A 22,995-nucleotide genomic window follows, 5' to 3' on the forward strand; every position below is an offset into this window, starting at 1 on the left:
CGACACCGGATCTCACACCTAGATGCTTCACACTCTTCCTTCGGACCTTAGACCAAGCATCCATGAAAGCTTTCCTTTGTCCGGTAGGAGCATTCGCGTAGAAGAAGAACTCTGGAGATGTAGCAAGATTAATGGGCTTCGATTTCATAGGGAAACCGAACTGTCTCATAGCAAGCTCGGGGTTGTAGTTGATTCCTCCACGGGTACCAAGAAGAGGTACATTGAGAAAGTCTCCACAACCCATGATGATTTCCTTGGCTTGAGCGGCGGGAGTGATCCAGACCACCTCATTAGGAGTGAGAGCCATAATCCGCTGCGAGTAGGACCAGTTTTCCGAGTTATCATGGAAGGAACTCGGAAGGTGCGAAATAAACCACCTATACAGAAGAGATGTGCAGCAAAGAATATACCCACGGCCCTTGAGAGTCCTGTCATGAATGGCGTGGTAGGTATCTGCTAGCAAAGTAGGAACCGGGTTCTTGGAATGAAAGATCTCGATAGCATTCATGTCCACAAAGTTGTCGAGGTTCGGAAAGAGGATGAGCCCGTAGATAAGCAAAGCAAGAATAGCCTCGAGTGTATCCTGACGAGTAGTACTGAGATTAGCCTGATCAAGAAGATACTTTGAAGTGAACCCCCGGATGTGAGACTTGGTAATAAGATGGTTGGAGACGTCGGAAGTCTTGAGGTAGAGATCCTTAGCGATAACCAGAGGAGTAAGAGAAGTCCCGGGACCGGTGAAAGGCGTCTTTTCGGCTATAGGTAAACCCACTAGATTGGAGTAAGCCTCGAGAGTAGGAACCAACTGGAAGTCCGGGAAAGTGAAGCAGCGGAAGCTCGGATCATAAAATTGCACCAGAGTGTGCACTAGCTTCTCGTCCACATCGGTTCGGAGCAAAGTAAGCAATCCCCCATACCGGAGTCGGAACCCTGTTTGACTCTTGACCTTGAGTGCCAACTCTCTCAAACTAACCAAATCCACTTCCTTGAACTTGTAGCACTTAGTCTTCTTCATACCTGTGATTATTTACAAAAATTTCCATTTGTTTAAACCCTTCGATGAATGCATGAAAAATGTTTATGCATGAATGCATGTATGCATGATTGTGTTGTTTAATTACAATGTGGGTTGAGGTTCAAAGTAACGGGGCCACGGATGGACACGGCGTCCGGTGAACTAAGGCTTTGGATAGTAGTAACCAAGGTTCTAACACAGTTCCCAAACTGCAACCTCTCTCACATATATCATGGTAGTACAGGACGACACCCGTTCCATGATTATTTGTGAGAAGGTCTAGTTTGAGTGTAGTATCGCGTGACGACTAAAGTTTGAGACAACACTCAATTTAGCCACCGCACTACGCCCTAAAAAGGCTTGGATGGGTTTGGTAACTACGGTTCATAGCTTCGTCGAACAATTGAAAGTGAAGTGCCTAAGCATGACAACACACGCCGACAATATCACCTTCAAAATGCCTCAGCTATGTGAGATTGATCGCATAATCCAATACACGAGGCAACCCCCGGATCGAATTGTCGATTATATCTCTACCTAAACATAAGTTCACTCAGCCCGGGTATAGGACTTTTGATATTCTCACCCCACACGTCAAATGAAAATAAACAAGTATTCACATATGTAAGCAATAAAATAAAGCGTAAATATAAACTAAGGAAAACTAGGCGTGACCCGCTAAAAGAAATCCCCAGTGAAGTCGCCATTTCTGTTATCATGGTTTTTGGGTGCCAAGCCATTAATTGGACTTGAACCTTTTGACCGTTGATATCTCTCTTTTTTCTTGGGAAGGGAAAAATTGAGAAAAAACCCTTAGATTCTAAGTTCGGGGGTCGGCTTTACTACGGGAAGGTGTTAGGCACCCGGAGTAACTATAGTCCTCTATAGGAGCCGTTTTCCTAAGTTAATTTCTACGCTTATTTTTACTTACTTTTTGAAAATGGGAGGTTTATTTAGTTAAGAATGGGGGAGAGAAGAAGTAGAATTGGATTTTATTTCGGCTTGGATGAGTTTTGACTCATTGCCTACGTACCCTTTTAAGGGATCAAAACCGTTCGTAGTTCTTGGTGATTTCTCTGTGATTTTCTTGGTTTGATCTAACTGACAAGAAAGAGAAAAATTGAATCTGTTTTGGTGAAGTGGCGTGTAATCCATGGCTTTGATTCTGACTCAATGCTTATATAGTTGACATGTGTACACTTGAGCCAATGAAAATGTGACACCTGGATTTGTATGGAAATGGCACGGCCTGGACCTGAAAAATGAACTTTGGACTTTTCTGCAAAAAATAAAACTTCAAGGACTAAACTGCAATTTGACAAAAAAGACTGAAATGAAAATTAAAAAAAGGTGGACTGAACTGCAATTTTGGAACTCTTTGAGGACAAAAATGCAAAAATAATAAAAACACTAAAAATTAAAATAAAATTGGTAATTTGACCAAACGTAAAGCGAAACACAAATAAAATTGTCAAAACGGACTAAAACGAACCAATGGCCTAAATGAGGTACTTCAAAGTAACCTCCCCATGCCAAAATTTCGTGTGAAATGACCAAAATGCCCCTAGGGCTAAAAATGACCTAAACAGATTCAAATTGACTTGACGCTGACTCAGACGCAAATTTGAAATGAATTTTAACAAAGTTTACTGATGAAATGTTTAAAAATAATCTGAAAAGACTCAGAGACAGTCACAAGGATGAAAATGGGTCCCACTGCAGGAAATGACCAAAATACCCTTCTGTATGACTTTTGCAAATTTTGAAATAAACTGTAGAAAAAGCAATGTAATGATTCAGAGACACTTTTGAATGACTTATAAGACAAGTAAAGACATTTTGAAAGGTTTTATGCAAGAAAAACATAGGTAAAATTGTGATTAAAAATACTGCGAGGCAGAGACAAATTGAACCGTGCAGTTGAAATTTGATAATTGACAAAGTTTGAAATGAAATTGGGCCCGGTATTTTTAGGTCCAAAAACAGGGTATAACAGGGGCTTATGCCCCGGAATGCTTAGTCATTCAATGAGTTGAAAATAGTACCCCGTCGTTCGTTGTCGTTGATGTAGTGGATGATGTTGTCGTTGTCGTTGATGGTGATATTGTCGTTGTGGTAGGTTGTGTTGTGGTCGTTGTTGTTGAGGGAGATATTGTTGTTGTGGTCGAGTTGTTGTTGTCGTTGTTGGTTGATTTAGTAAGAGTTATTAAAGTCGAAGAAGTATGAATATTATTGTTGACTTATATGTTGCTTATTACGTTATTTAATTAAGTTGATGATTTATATATCTATTATTATTGTTTGTGAATCTCACCCCTTCTGCTTGGAATTGTTGCCCTTCGTATGGGTAACTTGCAGGTATTGAAGTTTATTAGAAGTGGTGGCTCAAAGTGTCTAGGGCTCTGATACGTACGGGATGGGATTTTCTTATTGTTTTTCATTCCTATGTATCAAATTTGAATATTGCTGACGTAGCCCTATGGTTGTTGAATTTATGTTGATAAGGCTTTATGCCAAAGATCTAATTATGGAGATTTAAACTATTGCTATCGTTGTTTTGATGCAAATTTTCCCGCTGCAAATTTAATAATGACTTGAAGGACGTTTATTAAATAGATTTTATATTCTATTTAAGAAATTTTGAAAATGTAGTGTGACATGCCCGTTTGGGAATTACTCTGATGCATGAATTATTAATTAATTGATTTTTGGGAAACGGGGTGTTACAGTTGGAGCACGAATTTAGCAACAATTATCCAATTATGAAAAATTCATACCACATTTGAAAAATTGCAAAAATGATGATGATAATTATGATGAAGACTAACCCCCTTACCTTAGATTATGATTAACCTCAACTTAGGCTCCACTTTAGCTCCTAAGCTCACTCCAATTCTTGATTCTACAAGTTTCTCCTTCTCTAACCCTTTTTCTCCTCTTCACCACTTTCTCTCTCTACCTCTCTCTAGAATGATCTTATCAAATGAAATGAATGATATTTTCTAAGACAAACTCATAAGGTATATTCCTCTAAATGGGCTTAACCTAGTTTCTAGTGGACTTAACTCATTCTAACACAATTCCAAAATGTTACTACTATTCTCAACGGTAAAATTCTATTAATGATCACTTAGCGGTAAAACACTATTAACAGTCACTAAACGCTAAAATACTAATTACTACACTAATAACTTAATAAAACGATACTTCTCGCTAACACTAAGATTAATCCTCCTCCAAATTACTAATTTACCCTCTGTAGTGAAATGACCAAAATACCTTTCTAATACGAAAATCTACCAAAATGCACCCAATGACAATTAATCACATACGAGCACATATAAACACGTAATAAAACAATTAAAATAAATATAGCGAAAAATCGGGCTGTTACATTTATCTTTATTAGCTGTCGAGAAAGGGACATGTGAACAATTTGTGAGCCCTTTTTCACTATACTACTAAGTATTTCGTTCCTATAAAAACTTGTTTTTTTATAGAAGTAGATCTTGAGACAAGACTCTGGAGGAGCTAGATCCTTGAGGTAATACTCTGGAGGGATCACCGAAATCAAATAATAATCATTCGAAGATTATATCTAGCTACAACAAAACCAAAAATATCAACAAAATCTCAAAGAAGATCAAATCAGGTATGAATATATCTTTATTAAATTCAAAATTTACTTTTCCGTATCATAGTATTCACATAATAAACATTATAGAATATGACTGAGGTTTCATACTTTGAAGGAACATCTAGTTATTATGCTGATGACATAATAGATAATAAGATAGAAGAAGCAGATTTATCTTTAACTGCTGAAGAAAATTTCAAAAGAAAGTTTAATAAATTAAAAGAATTCTTCTCAAGAAAAAATATTTTGAAATTTGGAATAATGATAGGAGAAGAAGCAATTTCAATCGAAAATACTCAAGGAAATATAGTCATATCTACCATACATAAAACTCAAATTGAAAAAAGAATTGAAACATTTTCTGAAAAAGAAAAAAGCAAAATTGGTTATATTCATATATCAACTATTCAAATTTTAATCAAAAGTACCTTTATGAAAGGTATTGATTCACCTCTAAAAATAGCCCTATAAGACTCTAGGATTTTAGACAAAAGACAAGCAACAATTGCACAAGTAAAGTGTAATTTAAAATATGGAAAAATAAAATTTGATATAAATTTACAAATGGGATTATCCCTAAAAGATAAAGATCTAGATAGATCTATAGTTTTTCATTATAAGTTGGAAACTCGAATTTTATGAAAAAGGGTAATCATCCTTTTACAATCTGTTATAGAATTAATTATGTTTTGAGTAATTCACACCATAATATAGAATATATAGGAAAAAATACAATTCATATTGATGAATTATTTACACCTTTAGTTACCCTAAAGTCACATATATTTAGAAATTTACCAAGAAATAGCTTTTCCTTGATAGAAGCTGAGAAATATCTATTTGAAGAAACAGAAAAATCATTGATCATGAATTAGAGCCTTAGAGTAACACCACCCAAAAGAGATTTGGAAATCTCAGAACAAAAAGAGATAAATAAATTACAAAGCTCAAATTGTCTCTACAACTCGAAAAACTAAACAAAAGAATTTAAATTTTTATATAGAAAAAGTCTTCCGCACTCTGCTAAAACTCTGGTATCAGAGCAAACCTCGTTCCTAAAAAAAAAAAAAAAAAAAAAAAAAAATCTTATGACGTCAGCTAACATTTTAACCGACTTAAAAGGTCATGGGTACAAATACCCATCATAGTAAGATGGGTACACAAGTTGTCACCAAAAAATTAAGGGTTAAATATGTTTTTGATATTTATAAATAATAAAAATTTTATTTTTAGTCTATATAAAATAAAATAGTATTTTTTAATCCTTGTAAAAAACTTCGTCAGCATTTCTAGTAAAAATACTAAAGGACAATGTTACATGATTAAAAATATAATTTTATTTTGTAAGTACTAAAAACTAAATATTAAATAATTATAGAGAAAAAAAAACATATTTAACATAAGAATTAATTTTGAAAGCTTTTTAGTTATAGAAGATGGTGAAGATCTCACCAACAAAAAAAGGGTGGTGAAGATCTCAATTTTTCATCTAGGGTGTGTTATCATTGGAGTCCATTGCAAAATTAATTGATTGATGTGAATCTATGCTGTATATAAAGAAAATAACCTAATTTAACTCTTTTGAGTTGATTTTTTTTTTTTAAAAAAATACTTTTAATTTTCAATACAAATATCACATGTAACAAATAGATAAGAATAAATTTAAATATTAAAAAAATGTAACAAAGACGATATTAATATATATATATGGAGTTTGCTACAATAGACCAACTCATTTTCATGAAGGTCTATTTTAGCAACCAACACCTTTTCACTTGGACATAAAAAGCCCTTGTTTTTTTTTTTGGGAAAACAAAAACTAAAGGGCACAAATGTCATTTTGATTAAAAGCTCAATTTTTTTATTTTCTATTTATTTTTACGAGAATCTTCTAGTCCACTATCTTTCTTCCTCCATTGTTTTTTTTTTACGTGACTTTCTTTCTTCTCTCACCATATGAATCCAACATTCAATTAGGATATGAAGAAGAACCATCATATGAATCTACCATAGATTCTCTTCATTGGAAACAAGAAAACTAATCGATTTCCAATTTATATTACTCTCCCTTCAACGTATCTTCCACATAACAATTCTGGATGGGTCACATAATTCTTACTTTGTTATGTTTATATGGTGTTTATTCTTTGACCCTCATCATGATACATAAGCTGCAAGTTCCACTTATGATGAAAAACTTTGTGGAGAATGATGCAAAAATGTCAATATTATCACACAGGGGGTTGTTTACTTTGAAGAAAGTTATGTAAAAAAATCACAGAAGGAAGAAAGTGTAAAGAAAACAGAAGGAAGAAAGAGAATGTGTCTAAAAAATTCTCGTAAAAATAAATAGAAAATAAAAGAAAATTTAACCTTTTAATTAAAATGACATTTGAGCCCTTTAATTTTAGTTTTTCCAAAAAAAAAACAAGAATTTTTTGTGTCCAAGTGAAAAGGTGTTGGTTGCTAAAATACACCTTCATGAAATTGAATGGATCTATTGTAGCAAACCCTATATATATATATATATATATATATATATATATATATATATATATATATATATATAGGACATTTCAAATGAGAGGAGTTTTAAAATGAGAGGATGAGAGCATGAAATAGTGGCCATTGAATTAAATAGATGACTGTTATTAAATGTTAGCTTTAAGTGACTCACGTGACACTCTTTGCCAAAGAATTAAACACTTTCTCTCACTTTGACTGTCTCTATGCCTTCACCGTGAACGTTCCTTATTCATCTTCTTCCCTTCATTCAACGTAAATGCTTTCTCTTTCTGCCGAAACCATTCTTCCTTGCTTCCTTGTCTTTTCTTCTTTGCGTCCTTGTCTCTTCCTTGTTCCTCCACTGTTTTTTCAAGCTGTTTATTTCTTATGTTCTTAAGTTATCTTTTATGTTCTTTCAATCACTGATTGTTCCTTGTTCCTTCTTTATTTCTCTCACATTTATCTCTTACAGTTATTTCTTATGTTCTTAACTTTTTAATTTGTTTTTGTTTAGATATGTTTCGGAGTTAAAATGTTAATTTATGTTTATGTGTTTTTAGGTTTTGAAGAATTGCTTAGACGAAAGATGGAGATAGTTAGACAAGATGAATGGCATAGAACAAACATGGATGATGGAGATAATTAAACAAGTAGGATGGCATAGAAGGAACATGGAAGATGAAGATATTTATGTGTTTATGTTTCTGATATACTAGCAATACTATTTTTAATTTGGTGTATGGATTAAGTCATTGTGCTATTAGTAATCTTTTTTATTTGGCGTATGAAATATTTAAGCTATTTGGTTGATGCCACAATTTAGGCTATTTGACTATTTTTGAGAACGCAGAATTTTGAAGTATCAGTATGTATACAAAATTGTATGTGCAGAACAGCATGGAATAATTAATTTAGTGAATGCAGAATTTAAGTTACCTAGTACCACTCCTATTTCTTTTTTTTAAAAAAAAGTACCACTCCTATTATTATGTTTGGATTCCTCAATATAAGCAAGAAAGTAGTGCCAAAGTTATGCTTGTGCGGTTGCGCTTGTGCCTACTTTTATGCAGCTCATAACAAAATGCTTATTTTTGTGCCAAAATTAACTAGAATACATTACTCTAGTAACAAACTAGTGCTGAAAAATTTTCATGCCTGTTTTTGTGCCACAATTAAAGTAGAATAAATTATTCTGGTATCTAAAATGCCATGTAAATGCTTGGCCTCATGATCTCCATATAAGTTGACTGTGGCATAAAAATTTGTTTTCTAAACATAATAATAGTATTTATAAACAGCGACATGTGTAACTGCGGCATACAAAATTGCGGCATTTGAAACTGTGGTCTGTAAAACATCGGCATTTGAAACTGCAGCATGTGAAAATTGCGGCATACAAAACTGCAGCATGTTTTTTTGAAACTGCGGCATACAAGGCTTGCAAAGTAACAGATACACATGCCTGAAGGCATAACCCCAAAAATAAACTTGTCCTTGTATTTCGCACATACAAAATTATCAAAGTCTTGACTTATAACAAAACTATCAGTAAAGACTAAATGCTTCATTCATCTTGTTTTTTGAAATTCTGCATTCACAATTTTAAGTTACTGATACAAAAATATGCCAGCATGATCACAAATATGAGCATTCTTCCACAAATTCTATGTTATTCATCTGGTTTGTCTAACTTCCTTCCAATATTTGCTCCACTACATGCAAGTAATAAGCTTTTGTGACTTGAATTCACTTTCCTTGCAGACCTTAGAAAAGGTCTCTTCATAGGTGAAGCAAGTGGATGTGTATGGCTTTCATGAAATCGAGCTATCTCATACTTACCTTCCCCCACCCATTTAAAAACAACATTTGCATTGCATCATTCTCTTGTTAAAGCCCTTCTTCTTTTAGCCTTGACAATAGATTCACTTTGCTCCTTATCATCCGTCTTATTTGGCAAATAACCCTCTTTCGAGCAAACAAAATACTTCCAACGCTTCACGCCGTTTTTATCTATAGTCGATGATGATGAACGCACACTAAATCCGATAGAGAGTGCGTATTTTTCGTAAATTTTTTTACCTTCTTGTAACGTATCAAATACTTGTCCAATCTTAGGCTTTAATTCATCATCACAATTTGGCACACATTCATATTCCTAAAATTAACAAAATAAATATCTTCAATAAACATATTTTATTAAGAAGCCATCAACAAGATATAATCAACAACATAGGCTGCAGCAGGAAAAAAAGAAAAAAAAAGAACAATAAGTCATGAGAGATTTAAGCCATACTAATTATAATATACCTGAGGAATTTGAAAAGAAGTTGATGTATCTTTGTCCATGAAGAATGATGAACGTAACTCAATAGAAGTGCAAGTTAATCTCGTGATTTTTTGGAACCCTAATTTGTGATGTCGCAGAAAATGCGATGAAGAAGGAACAAGGAACAATCAGTGATTGAAAGAACATAAAAGATAACTTAAGAACATAAGAAATAAACAGCTTGAAAAAACAGTGGAGGAACAAGGAAGAGACAAGGACGCAAAGAAGAAAAGACAAGGAAGCAAGGAAGAATGGTTTCGGCAGAAAGAGAAAGCATTTACGTTGAATGAAGGGAAGAAGATGAATAAGGAACGTTCACGGTGAAGGCATAGAGACAGTCAAAGTGAGAGAAAGTGTTTAATTCTATGGCAAAGAGTGTGACGTGAGTCACTTAAAGCTAACATTTAATAACAGCCATCTATTTAATCCAATGACCACTATTTCATGCTCTCATGCTCTCATTTTAAAACTCCTCTCATTTGAAATGCCTTATATATATATATATATATATATGTCTGTTTATGAATATATTTATAGTTACTTTTTCATTATTCTAATCATACCTTTAGATAACTTTTTATATAATAAAGATTGTTAGTATCATTAAAAAAAAGAATTTAGATTATATTTTTTTGTTATATTGTTGCTGTCATTGAAATAGAAAAACATGATTTTTTTTTTTTTTTTTTGTGATTGCCGGGGTTTGAACCTCGGACCTTGCATATTTTATGCATTGTCCATACAGCTAAGCTCACGAGGACTGTTTGTTATAACTTCAAAGCAACAAACATTTATATTTTTAGTTTTAATCAAAATCAAAATTTAATAAAAAAAATTGTGTTCATAATTTTTAAACTTTAGTGCAATAAAAAGAGCGGAAAGACGAACACTCGAGTGCCCGTCTTTTCACTAGTGACAATAAAGAAAATGAATATTTTTAGATTTAGGTGTGAACCTTTTTTTGTGATCTTTTTAATGAGATTTTTTATTTTTGTAAAAAAAAAAGAGATTTTTTCTTATTCACCTTTTTTTTTTATAATTTTTTTTTTAATGTTTTTAAGGTAGAAAGGGGTAATATTGGCAACATATTAGAAGATTAAATTGAAAGAAAGATGGGAAATATATAATTTGAAATTAAGTTTTTTTTTTTTTTGGGTAAGGGTTAATCAAGGTAATTTTGAAAAGAAAATAAAAAATCATTTACTCAGTGCTCCGATCCAAACCCTCATACTCAAAAACTTAAACCTTCTCTCCCATCGCGCCTCGTTTTCGATTTCCCGACCCCTATCGCTGCAAAGGTACCTTCTCGTCTTCTCTTCTCGCTCTTCTCAATTTTCATTTCAATTCAAGTTTATTCATTCTTCTTCATCTTCCTTACACCGTGATCTTTGTCTTGTTAATTTTTGAAGGTTTTTTTAGGGTTTAGATTGTAAAGAAAGAAGAAAGGATGAGTGGAACAGAGAAAAGTGGTTCAGGAACAACAAAAACCCCAGCTGATTTCCTCAAATCCATTCGTGGTAGACCTGTGGTTGTCAAGCTCAACTCCGGTGTTGACTATCGAGGTCAGATTTCTCTCTTTTCTATCATCAATTTGTAATTGTATGGTTTTAGGTCACTTTGGAATTTGTGGATTTTGAATTCAAGTTTAGGTTCACATTCGTAGGTCACAGTAATTTGGTTGATACTTTAATTTTGACACCGTATTTTCTTATTCAGATATCTTAGTTTGCATTATTTGAAGATGGGTTGTGGTTGTAGTAAATTAAGTTAGAAATTTTATCTTTTTAATGTGATTTTTTTTTTTTTAAAACTCGGTATCTGGTCCAAGGACCGACTAATCCAGGGACCAATCCCACTGTCTAGGGGAAATTAAAGCCAAAGCTAAGCTCTGTACGGACTAGCCCACATAATTTGGCATCGTAGGATTCAGACAATAGATTTTTAGAGGTGCACACTCTAAAGTTCCTAGCCTACACAATCAGGCAACACCTTGTAATTTTTTATTGTGAATGATTAAATGATTTGTCCATTCAATTAGTATTGATGTGTATGTTACACCTTTTGCTTTGGACAAAAGAAAATTGGGTTCACTAATCAGAAAAGGCTATAATGTTTGGTTTAATGGAAAGAGATGGAATGTGGTGGAAATATTTTAATTTCTGTCTAACTTAAGTTAATATGAGATTGAACTCGACTTTTATTTCAGAACTGTGTAGAAATAGTTGAAGATATATATATTTTCAAAACACCATATGTGAGTACAGTTGAGTATCAAAGTGAGAAAACAGAGAAACAGTTGATAAGAAAAAAAAAAGTGAGAAAACAGAGAAACAATTGATAAGAAAAAAAAAGTAAAAAAGAAGTACATTGGGAGAAATAAGCACGACACAGGATTGTATTGTCTCTAACTTATGTAGCTTTTCGTTTAGTTATTCAATATGAGCAGAAATTGAAATGGGAGGGATTGTAGGGGAGGAAAGAAAAAGTTAGGTTTGAGTGGGGAGGGATTGTAGGCAGATTCTTAGGTTGGATTGGGGAGAGTATTAGGATTCAGGGTCCCTCAAACACCTTGGAGCGGGTGACTCGTATCACTTCATCTAACACCATTGGATCTCCTAGACCCAAAGTGGTAGCTCTGGAATAATGCATTGATTGTTTCTTGGTTGTTCATTAAGTTACCTCTGTTACTAGTTTGGTTCTATCAGTTATTTGTGTAGATTGGTGCATATGTCAATCTGTATTTGTTAGATTATGCTTGTATGGTTTTAGGTCATTTTGGAATTTGTGGATTTTGAATTCAAGTTTTGGTTCACATTCCTAGGTGACAGTAATTTGGTTGATACTTTTCATTTTGACACCGTATTTTCTTATCCAGATATCTCAGTTTACAATTATTTGAAGATGGTTGGTTTGTGGTAGAAGTCAATTCAATTAAGTTAGAAATTTATCATTTTAATATTTGATGTGAATGATTTTTGTTTGTTTTTGTTTGGGAAATTTGGTATTCGGTCCAAGGACCTGGAAACCAATCCCACCGTCCACTATGGGTGTTCGAACCTCAGACCTTGAGAGGAGCACACTCCAAGGTCCCAAGCTTACACCATTGGGCAAACCCCTGGGAGTTTTTAGTGTGAATGATTAAATGATTTGTCCATTCAATTACTGTTGATGTGCATGTTGCACTTTTTGCTTTGGACTAAAGAAACTTGGGTTCACTAATCAGGTGTCTGTAATGTTTGGTTAAATGGAAGAGATGGAATGTGGTGGAAAGAAATATAATGATATTAGAGTTTCTTATTGTAATTGTTTCAAATTTGAATCCTTGAAAAGGGATAGAACTTGATAGTATTCAATTTACTTTCTCTGTCTAATTTGAAGTTAGGCTTAATTGCATGTTTGGTCCCGTATGTTTATCTTAGGTTTCAAGTTGGTCATTTATGTTTTAAATTTTTTAAGTTAGTCCCTTATGTTTTAAAAGTTTCAAATTCGTCCAAAACGTTAATCACGTTGATATAAGCTAGTCCCTTCTGCCCAATAATATTGAGTTTAATAAAATAGAAAGAATTAAAAAATGTTTTAAAACTCATTCTGTAAATAAGAAATTCCAACGCCTGTATTCTCAACCAGATCTCTAAATGCCAAGTGATAGAAAGGGTTAACTTACTCCAATTTGAGTAACATTTTTGACCAACTTGAAACTTTTAGAACTTAAGATCAAGGTAGCCAAAAACGAGTGCTGGGTCGTAGGATCGTCCGATCCTATGTGCCACGGCCACTCAATCCTGCTCCGATCTTGCTTGGGATCGTTTTTGGTTGATTTTGTGGGCAGATCGAGTTTTTTTTTGTTGCCAAAAACGCATATAAAACGAGATATAAACAGAGAAGTAGAAAGAGAAAGAGAGAAAAGATGAGGAATGAAGATGAAATCAAGGATTTTGGTTGCTGTTAATGTCAGATCTGAAAGAAGAAGACTGGAAGATGAAGACTGTCAAGCTGTGCGGCTGGAAGAAGAAGATTGTCAAACTAAGTTAAAGTTGTAGAAACTTATCTGGACCCTAGGGGCTAAGGCCCAATACTAAATGTTTTCCTTTTATAAAACACTTTACTCTTTTACTAACACACACCTGACTTTTAAAAAGAAAAATAGTACTGATACTCTTATTCTCTAAACAAAATAAAATAATAAATATGTTTTTGCTCCCTATAAATATACCAACTTTTCGTTTTAGTCCCTCAAAAATTTTCCTTTTTTAGCCAAAAACGAGTGCTGGGTCGTAGGATCGTCCGATCCTATGTGCCACGGCCACTTAATCCTGCTCCGATCTTGCTTGGGATCGTTTTTGGTTGATTTTGTGGGCAGATCGAGTTTTTTTTTGTTGCCAAAAACGCATATAAAACGAGATATAAACAGAGAAGTAGAAAGAGAAAGAGAGAAAAGATGAGGAATGAAGATGAAATCAAGGATTTTGGTTGCTGTTAATGTCAGATCTGAAAGAAGAAGACTGGAAGATGAAGACTGTCAAGCTGTGCGGCTGGAAGAAGAAGATTGTCAAACTAAGTTAAAGTTGTAGAAACTTATCTGGACCCTAGGGGCTAAGGCCCAATACTAAATGTTTTCCTTTTATAAAACACTTTACTCTTTTACTAACACACACCTGACTTTTAAAAAGAAAAATAGTACTGATACTCTTATTCTCTAAACAAAATAAAATAATAAATATGTTTTTGCTCCCTATAAATATACCAACTTTTCGTTTTAGTCCCTCAAAAATTTTCCTTTTTTAGTCCCTAAAAAATTTTCCGTCTACACTTTTGGTCCCTCTTTTAAAGTAAACTCATATTTAGAATACATATTTCTGAATAAAATTTTGCAGAAAATTTTATATGTTTGACGGTTAAAAATTCATAATTAATTTATGTTTTGTTAAAAAATTCTAATTTTTTGGGGGAATATTTTTTACAATATTCTACACATTTTTGCACAATTTCATTAAAAAAATACAAAAATTAACTTAAAAATAGGGATTAAAAGTAGTGATTGAAAATTTTATAAGGACTAAAAGTTGAAGGAAAATTTTAGAGGGACTAAAACGAAAAGTTGGTATATTTATAGGGACCAAAAACATATTTAACCCTAATAATAATGCACATGACATTATTTTATAAATTATAAATAATTATACCTTGTCTTTTATTCAAAAATCACCTGACTACTAGTAGATAATGGTATCAAAAAATGATATAATACTATTAATTAAATTAGTTTAATGTTGTAATTTATAAGTTATTTTGTTTTTGTATTATAATTTTTATGTTTTTGTGTGTATATGTGAAGTTACAACTTTGCCCTTAAGTGGGTTCTTACGAACCGTGTTACGTTCCTTCACCAGCCAAACGAACCTACGTAGAAACTTGTTCCTAACTACATTGCTTAAGAAACCAACTTAAAACTTTTAAAACATAAGGGATCAACATGAAACCTAAAATAAACACCAGGGACCAAACATGCAATTAAGCCTTGAAGTTATTATGAGATCGAACACGTCTTTTATTTTGGAACTGTGTAGACTGTGTAGAAATAGTTGAAGATATATTTTCAAAACTCCATATGTGAGAGCAGTTGAGAAGAATTGAGTATTAAAGTGAGGAAACAGAGAAACAGTTGATAAGAGAAAAATAGTTATTCAATAGGAGGAATAAAGGATTGTATGGTTTCTAACTTATGTAGCGATTCGTTTAGTTATTCAATAGGAGGGAAAGAAGGGATTGTTGAGGAGGAAAGAAAAAGTAGGTTTGACTGGAGACAGGATCAGGGTCTCTCAAACACCTTGGAGGATGACTCATACCATTTCATCTTCTACCATAGGATCTCCTTGACCAGAGTAGTATCACATATTGGTGTAGATTATGTTGTTAGCAGCGCTGCAATCACAGAGCAGCAGAACGGAAAGGACCTCTGGTGCGACACTCATAGCTTGCTATCTCTGTTGTTGATAAGCGACCAATAGTAAAAAGTGAATACACTAGGAGAAATGGCACATAGGATTGTATCATCTCTAACTTCTATAACTAATTGTTTAGTTATTGGACAAGAGTAGAAGTTGGAATAGGAAGGAAATGGGGTATAGTGGAGAAGGAAAGAACAACTTAGGTTGGATTGGGGAGAGCATCAGGGTCTTTTGAACACCATGGAGGATCACTAATATCACTTAATCTTCTACCATTGGATTTCCTTGGCCAGAGTGGTAGCTCTGGAACAATGCATCACTGTTTTTTGATTGATCACATATTGGTGTAGGCTGGTGCATCCATCTATATTTGTTATGATAACATATTGGTGTAGGTTGGTGCATATGTCCATCTATTTTTGTTACATTATGCTTAAATGATTAAATGGTTTGTCTATTCAATTGGTATTTATGTACATGTTGCACTTTTTGCTTTGGGCAAAAGAAACTTGGGTTCACTAACCAGCAATGGCTATAATGTTTGGTTTAATGGAAAGAGATAGAATATGGTGGAAAAAAAATGTTTTGATTTTAGATTCTCTTATTTAAAATGTTTCAAATTTGAATGGACGAACTTGATGATAGTAAACAGTTTACTTTTCTGTCTAATTTGAAGTTGTTATGAAATCGAACTCGTATTTTTTTATTTTATTTTGGAACCGTGCAGAAATAGTTGAAGACAATGTGTATGATATATTTTCATAACTCCCCATGCTGAGCAATTGAAAAGAACTGAGTGTCAAAATAGAGAACAGAGAAAAACAGTTGACAAAACAAAGATAGTAAGAAGGTAGTAGTACACTAGGAGAAATAAGCACAATACATAAGATTGTATCACCTCTAACTTATGTAACTAATCTTTTAGTTATTGGTTAAGAGTAGAAGTTGAAATACAAGGGAAAGGGTAGATAGTCGAGGTTGAAAGAAACTTAGGTTGGATTAGGGAGCATCAGGGTCCCTCGATCACCTTGGAGAGGGTGACTCGTAACACTTCATCTAACACTATTGGATCTCCTTGACCAAGTGGTAATTCTGGAATAATGCATTGATTGTTTCTTGGTTGTTCATTAAGTTAACCTCTGTTACTAGTTTGGTTCTATCACTTATTGGTGTAGATTGGTGCATATGTCGATCTTTATTTGTTTCATTATGCTTCTATGTAGGTATACAAACTAGGCTCAATTGTTTTTGGTTAATCTTGCAGGTATCCTAGCCTGTCTAGATGGGTATATGAATATTGCAATGGAACAAACAGAAGAGTACGTTAATGGACAGCTGAAGAACAAGTATGGTGATGCATTCATTCGAGGGAATAATGGTACTATTAGTGCTTGAAATAAAATTTGCTTGATTCTGTATTGATATTTCATTGCAGAAATAATTGAATATTTCGTTTTCTTTGATGCAGTTCTGTACATAAGTACGTCAAAGAGGACTCTAGCAGAAGGGGCTTAAACAGAAGAATCCAATTATATGTAACTTTTTGTATTATGCTGACTGCTGGCCTGTGTACGTAGCAGCTGTTACCTATTTGTCTGAAACTTTTTTACCTCATGTTTGTCATGGTAATTGAGTTGCTATGGTTATAATATACTAAGGCACAACAGCACAGCCAGTTTGTAAAATACTTGTTGGCATATTTTGGCAGAATGTTTTAGCTTAGTTTGGAATTTTAAAATAGTACTAATATTATATGTTATCACTTCAGTAGTTTAATTTTTGAAGTATATCTTCTACAAATATTTGGTTATCATTAGATTGTAACATGGCGAGTTTTGATTTTACACCTCGTAAAAAAAAAAAGTTTTTGATTCCCCCTTACCATTTTCAAAATTCTTTGATTTTAGACCCTAATGACATATGACTGTGCAAGTAAACTTACGTGGCATGCTGATTGTATAGTGATTAATTAGGTGGCGTGTTGACTTGAATTTTTTATTTCTTTTTCATTTATTTTTTCCACATGCCTTTTTTTTTTTATCAATTAACATTAATTTTGAAAAAAAATAAATCATTTTCTCTCTCAAATCTCCCTTCCGATTTCCAATTCCCTATTCAATTCTTCAATTTATTTTTCTTCTTCAGAATCCGTAATCTTCTCCCTCCTCTCCAATCTATGTATCTCTCTCTATCTTGTTGAGCTCGTAAATTAGAATTTAAGAAGGTTTGAGTGCTTAGGATTAGGATTTTAATGGGATTTGGATTCTTCAAAGAAACTGATATGGCATTCTCAAGTGCAATTGAAGGTGATTTTAGCTTGGCAGTTACTTCGTGACAGGTTGCCAACAAAAAACAACCTACTCAGCTGCGACATTATTTTGCTCGGCAGGTTGCGATTAGGTGGAAACTATGTAGCATCTGTTTCTTCATTGTGATATGTCTAGTTCTCTTTGGCAGCAGGTTCAGTATTGGATTGGCGTTTCAGATGTTGATCATCAAAGTATCCAGACTCATTTTGTCCAATTTACTATTACTTTGGCTTCTTTGTATTTGGCTAGTGTGGAATGACCGAAATAACTGTTTAATAATTCCCATAGCTCCACTATGGAACTTATGGAGAAGGTTAAATTTCATTCATACTGGTGGTTAAGGGCTAATAATGCCACTTTTGTTCATGGTTGTCAGCAGTAGCGGTCGAAGTCGAACCCTTTGACTTGTTTGGGATTGGCTAATTGCTTGGTTTGTATTATTTTGACAGTACTCTGTTTCTTTGAGAGCCCTCTCTGGTACGCCATGTGTTAAAGAGGTGTCTCTGTTTGTGTGAATATATATACTATTTTTGTTTCTTAAAAAAAATAATTAAGTAGATACAATAGATATGAGATATACACGTGGCTGTTTTTTACCAGTGTCACATCATTGTGGAGTTTATTACGGATTACTCATATTTTTCCAAAGATGTCCTAAAATTTACCTTATACAAATTAGAGAAATGATATTTGTACAACCACTTTATTACAATTTTTTGACAACTTTCTCTCTCATAATCACATTATATTTTTATTCTCTCTCTTCCTTTTTCTCTCTCCATTGTTTTGGACCAATAAGAAGAGAGAAAATAAAAGTTGTCATCGAAGTTGTGTACATATATCACTACTCTAAAAATTAAGTCAGGATGGCATTAAAACTCATTGTATTAAATAAAACTTCCATTAATATTTCATCACTTTTCATCTTTTCCTTGAGTTGCTTAAACAAGACAGTAGCAGAAAAGTACAAAAATGCATACTATAGTCCAAGAATAAGGTATGAAGAGTAGCTATCTAGAATACAACATTCTAATAACATGGTAATATATCGTCTGAGACTCTGAGTACAATGGATATACAAGTTGTAGTTGTGCCTCATCTTCAATTTCCAGAAACTTGCACTTCCGAGCTAAGGAATTTCGGCAGTAATGCATGATTTTGTTTATTTACCCAGTGATACCCACAACTCTGCACCTTTGTATGCAGACCTTTGGGGTTCATAATGCTAAATTTCATTCTGAAATTATCAAGATTCTCGAGAGTTTCGTCTATAAACTTGAGTATATTAAAGAATGATTCCAGAGGAAAGTAGATTAGGCACATGTGGTCTGATTTAACCTCAATAAGATATCTCTCAAGACTTACTGAAATGATGCCATACCACCTACGGCGAGTATTCCTATTTGAAAAATTTATCCCTATTGCGGGTGTCTTTGCATATGTTGTTGTAGTTGGTGAAACGGAAAATACCGCACAGCAAGCAATGCCAATGAAATTATTGTCAGTGTCATCATGCATAACGGGAGATAGGGCTATTGATAATGAACGACTATTGCTCTGATTGTTGAACCAACTTGGTATTTCACTTCCCGGAGTAACAATTTGAATCACATCAGATGAGGATTGTGGGTTCGCCCGAATGAGTTGTATCATCCATGAAAATATCATGCTATTCCAACATTCCCTCTCACCCAATTTAGGACAGTTGAAAATGACAAGTCCTTTTGACTTCCAAGATTTGTTCTTATCAAGATTGTTAATATGAAGATCATGCTCGATAGCAGTAGCAAAAGGAAGTTGAGGCAACGATTTCAACAACTTACAATGCTGCAAGTTTAAATATGCAAGTCTGGATAGCTTCCTAAGGCTAGGTACCGTCACAAAATTGTTTCCCCCTAGATTTAATCTTTCTAGCCAACGTAAACGTCCAATTGCATTCGGTAGTTGGCTTATACCACAAAAACTAATATCAAGATCATTCAAACAAGATAAGCTAAGCAAGGAATGCAGAAAACGACTAGCTATATCTTTGTGTGCATAGGGATACAAGGAATGGAAATGAATCCTGGTCCATTTTAAGATTGAGGAAGTTGTTGATTGAAAATGTGATGAACTTTCACTTGAATCATGCTTCCTCAATTGCCTTGGATTCTTAAACACTTTGGAACACCCCGAAAGATTTAGACATTCAAGAGAGCTGAGACCAAATATATTTTTTGGTATTATTATTAGTTTTTTGCAATCTTTCAAATTCAGGTAAACAAGCTTTCTTAGAACCCCAATAGATGGACCCATTTGCACCAGTTTCACACATCCTTCAAAACTTACACGCTCAAGATTTGGGACCTCTCCAAAATTTGGCATCTTTCTTAGACTTTTTGAGTGGCTTAGATCCAAAGTTCTCAAATTCGGCAAATACTGTCGCATACCAACAAACAAAGAAAAAGAGGCAGTGTTTTCTTTTGCTCTAAAATTTAACCATAAAAAGGAGGGAAGAAATGCATTTATTTTCTTTCTGAATTGAATTGTATGTGTTCCTATGAGAGAAAAAAAAAACAAAATAAAAAGAGAATGTATAGTACCTTCTTATCTTTCCATAGCTGTTTGACACTGCTATACCTCAAGATCAATTCGACAAGTTGATTAGGCAGAAAACTTGATGGCAAATACTTGAAAGGATATCTATTCCACTCGACATATCTTAACTCGTCAGAAAGGCCATTAAGGTTTCCTGTAAGAGTCACTCCCTTGAGTATGAGCAATCGAAGATGAATCATTTTTGACAATGTTTCAGCCATGATGAATATTTTTCTTTCCTTTTTATCTCTAACAAAAACAATGGCTCCAACCTTCTTTTCCTGAAACATTGAAAAAAAAAAAAGCTTGAATAACTTTCAAAATGGATATAAGTTTTCTATTTTCAAACAAATACTTTACCATATTCTCCGACATAACATTATAGAATTGCTTGTGGAGCCACATCCTGCTCCACTTTCTTGACTCTTTGATTGATTTTTCTTGAACAATTTTTCTGCCAAGCTCTTGCAACAAACGGTGTATTTCAATATTATTTTCTGTTGAAATGCTTATAACGGATTTATCAATTAGAACCCTTAATCCAATATCAGCATGAAATCCACAACAGTTTAGAACATTTTTAACATATTTCTCCTCACCCCCTTTGAAAAAACAAGCAATATGGAGAAATATTTCCTTTTCCATTTCCTCCAACCCATCAAAACTTAATCGCAACACATCCATGATATCTTTGTTTGGACTTTCTCTCAATCTTGCCAATGCACTTTTCCATTCAAAAATATTTCGATCATACAAAAACGAGCCTAATACTTTAATTGCTAGAGGTAGGCCATTAGCATACCTTAGTATCTCAGATGCCAACTTATCATAACTACTCATAATATGATCAAGTTTGAAAGCTTTTCGACTAAATAATTGAAGAGAGTCAGTCCGATTCAGGAGTGGAACTTTGTAAACAACATCCACTCCATACTCTTTCAAGATATGCTCGTCTCTAGAAATTATAATGATTCTACTCCCCGCACCTAACCATTCACGATTCACGGCTAATTTCTCGAGTTGTTCAACTTGATCAACATTGTCAAGAATTATAAGGGCCTTTACACAGTGTAACCTACTTTGTATCAAGTTAGACGCGTTGTAAATATTGCATGTCTGAAGTTGTTCTTCAACTAGAGTTTGATGCAGAATTAGCTTTTGAGCACCAATTAGACCATCATCCCTATAAATTTTGCTTAGATCATCAATAAGGCAGAACACAGGAAATTGATGAGAGATTTTGTTGTATAGAATAGTAGCAAGGGTTGTCTTCCCTACTCCACCCATCCCACAAATTCCTACAACACGGACATCATCAAGCGAGTCCAAAAGTAAATGTTTTTCTAATTCATGTAGAGGAGAATGCATCCCGACTAAATTTTTTGGAAGATTAGAAAACTTGTAACCCAACATATTTACAATCTCTTCAACGATCTTTTCAATCTCTGCATGTTGTGGCCTGCAAGTTTTATTCTGTTATTTAACAACACCAAATCAAATCACCACATACCAGAACCAAAACAAAAAGCACAAGTACATGGCAAAATAAAATTAAAAAAATTCCATTTAGAAAACTCTCTTTTGATTAATTAATATAGTTTCTCGAGGACGTCGTGATCAATTACTAAATTTATGTGTCAAAGCAAAGCTTTAAAATTTGCACATGTAAGTGCATCAATAAGGAAGATTACTTACTTATAACGTACATCCCATCCAGAGAGATTGGCCACTTGTGTCAGTGCTTCCCTCCATCTTTGCACAATTTCAAAGTTTTGTTGGAATCTTTCTTCATGTTTAGCTAAGGCTTCAGCATAACATCCTTTTTGATATCGCACCTCTGATGGATCAACATCATAGAACACAGGCAGAACACGTTTTCCAGATAGTTGAAAGCTTTGAAGTATGCACTCCAATTCTCGCAAACACCAAACTGAGGAAGCATAGTTCTTAGAGAAAACCACAACAAAAATCTGAGAGTCTTCAATTGCTCGAAGGAGTTCAGGTGCTATGGATTCACCTTTCTTCAGCTTAGTATCATCCCTGAATGAAAAAATGATTTTCTTTGCAGGGCAGCAAAAAGATGATCAGTGAAGTTGAGGCGTGTATCTTTACCTCTAAAGCTGACAAACACGTCATAATAATTTCTCCTTGGAGATGACGAGATGCTGCTACTGCTGCTGCTGCTGATTTTGATGATACTATTATTACTGCTGGTGCTGGCCATCTGAATAAGCTAAACTGTTAGAGGATGATATATGTTTATTAATGCGTAGAGTAGATTACTGCAGTGGAAGGAACGAAGGATAGAGGTGGTAGATAGGACCTAACAACCTATGAAATGTATAATTTATAAAGTAAAACAAGCAAGGTGAGTAATGACCAATGAACAAATATCAATATACCCCACTCACCCAATTAAATACAAAAATACATCATTTTCACTCTCACACAAGTTGCAGGTTCAATGAATGAATACGTGTAAAATACTTTTGGAATTATTAGCCTGGGCTGTTTCAAAATCTGTTCTGCTAGGCATTGTTTGAATTGTTGGAATATGATAGAATGGAATGCAGTGAAGTGGTATGAAGTTAAATTCCATTGTTTAAATTTGTAAAAAATGAATAGAATGGAATGGAACATAATGGAATCCATTCCGTCCGATATTACACATTCCATCA

General features: G+C 33.8%; 1 protein-coding gene, 2 long non-coding RNA genes and 1 pseudogene across 4 annotated transcripts; 2 read left to right on the forward strand and 2 right to left on the reverse strand.

The window, feature by feature from the left end:
• Positions 1 to 7,326: 7,326 nt before the first annotated feature.
• LOC112421408 (uncharacterized) lies at positions 7,327 to 8,092 on the forward strand. Its single transcript, XR_003011737.2, has 2 exons — positions 7,327 to 7,430; positions 7,718 to 8,092. It is a non-coding gene; the product is annotated as an uncharacterized lncRNA (long non-coding RNA).
• A 1,124-nt stretch (positions 8,093 to 9,216) lies between these two features.
• On the reverse strand, positions 9,217 to 9,841 carry LOC120580281 (uncharacterized). Its single transcript, XR_005645984.1, has 2 exons — positions 9,465 to 9,841; positions 9,217 to 9,312 (listed from the first exon to the last, which is right to left on the reverse strand). It is a non-coding gene; the product is annotated as an uncharacterized lncRNA (long non-coding RNA).
• An 803-nt stretch (positions 9,842 to 10,644) lies between these two features.
• LOC11420271 (sm-like protein LSM6A) lies at positions 10,645 to 17,233 on the forward strand. Of its 2 annotated transcripts, none has more exons than XM_003607569.4 (4): positions 10,645 to 10,781; positions 10,893 to 11,045; positions 16,696 to 16,809; positions 16,900 to 17,233. In XM_003607569.4, the coding sequence occupies exons 2-4, from the start codon at positions 10,931 to 10,933 to the stop codon at positions 16,944 to 16,946; spliced, it is 276 nt and encodes a 91-aa protein (XP_003607617.1). In that variant the 5' UTR covers positions 10,645 to 10,781; positions 10,893 to 10,930; the 3' UTR covers positions 16,947 to 17,233. The 2 variants fall into 2 exon arrangements, with proteins under 2 accessions (XP_003607617.1, XP_024636717.1); XM_024780949.2 differs by having other exon boundaries at positions 10,903 to 11,045; positions 16,900 to 17,215.
• Positions 17,234 to 18,622: 1,389 nt separating this feature from the next.
• Positions 18,623 to 22,686, reverse strand: LOC11408459 (disease resistance protein RUN1-like; annotated as a pseudogene).
• Between the last annotated feature and the right edge of the window lie 309 nt (positions 22,687 to 22,995).

The sequence above is a fragment of the Medicago truncatula genome, chromosome 4 (genome assembly GCF_003473485.1).
Source record: "Medicago truncatula cultivar Jemalong A17 chromosome 4, MtrunA17r5.0-ANR, whole genome shotgun sequence".
NCBI classification, from domain to species: Eukaryota; Viridiplantae; Streptophyta; class Magnoliopsida; order Fabales; family Fabaceae; genus Medicago; species Medicago truncatula.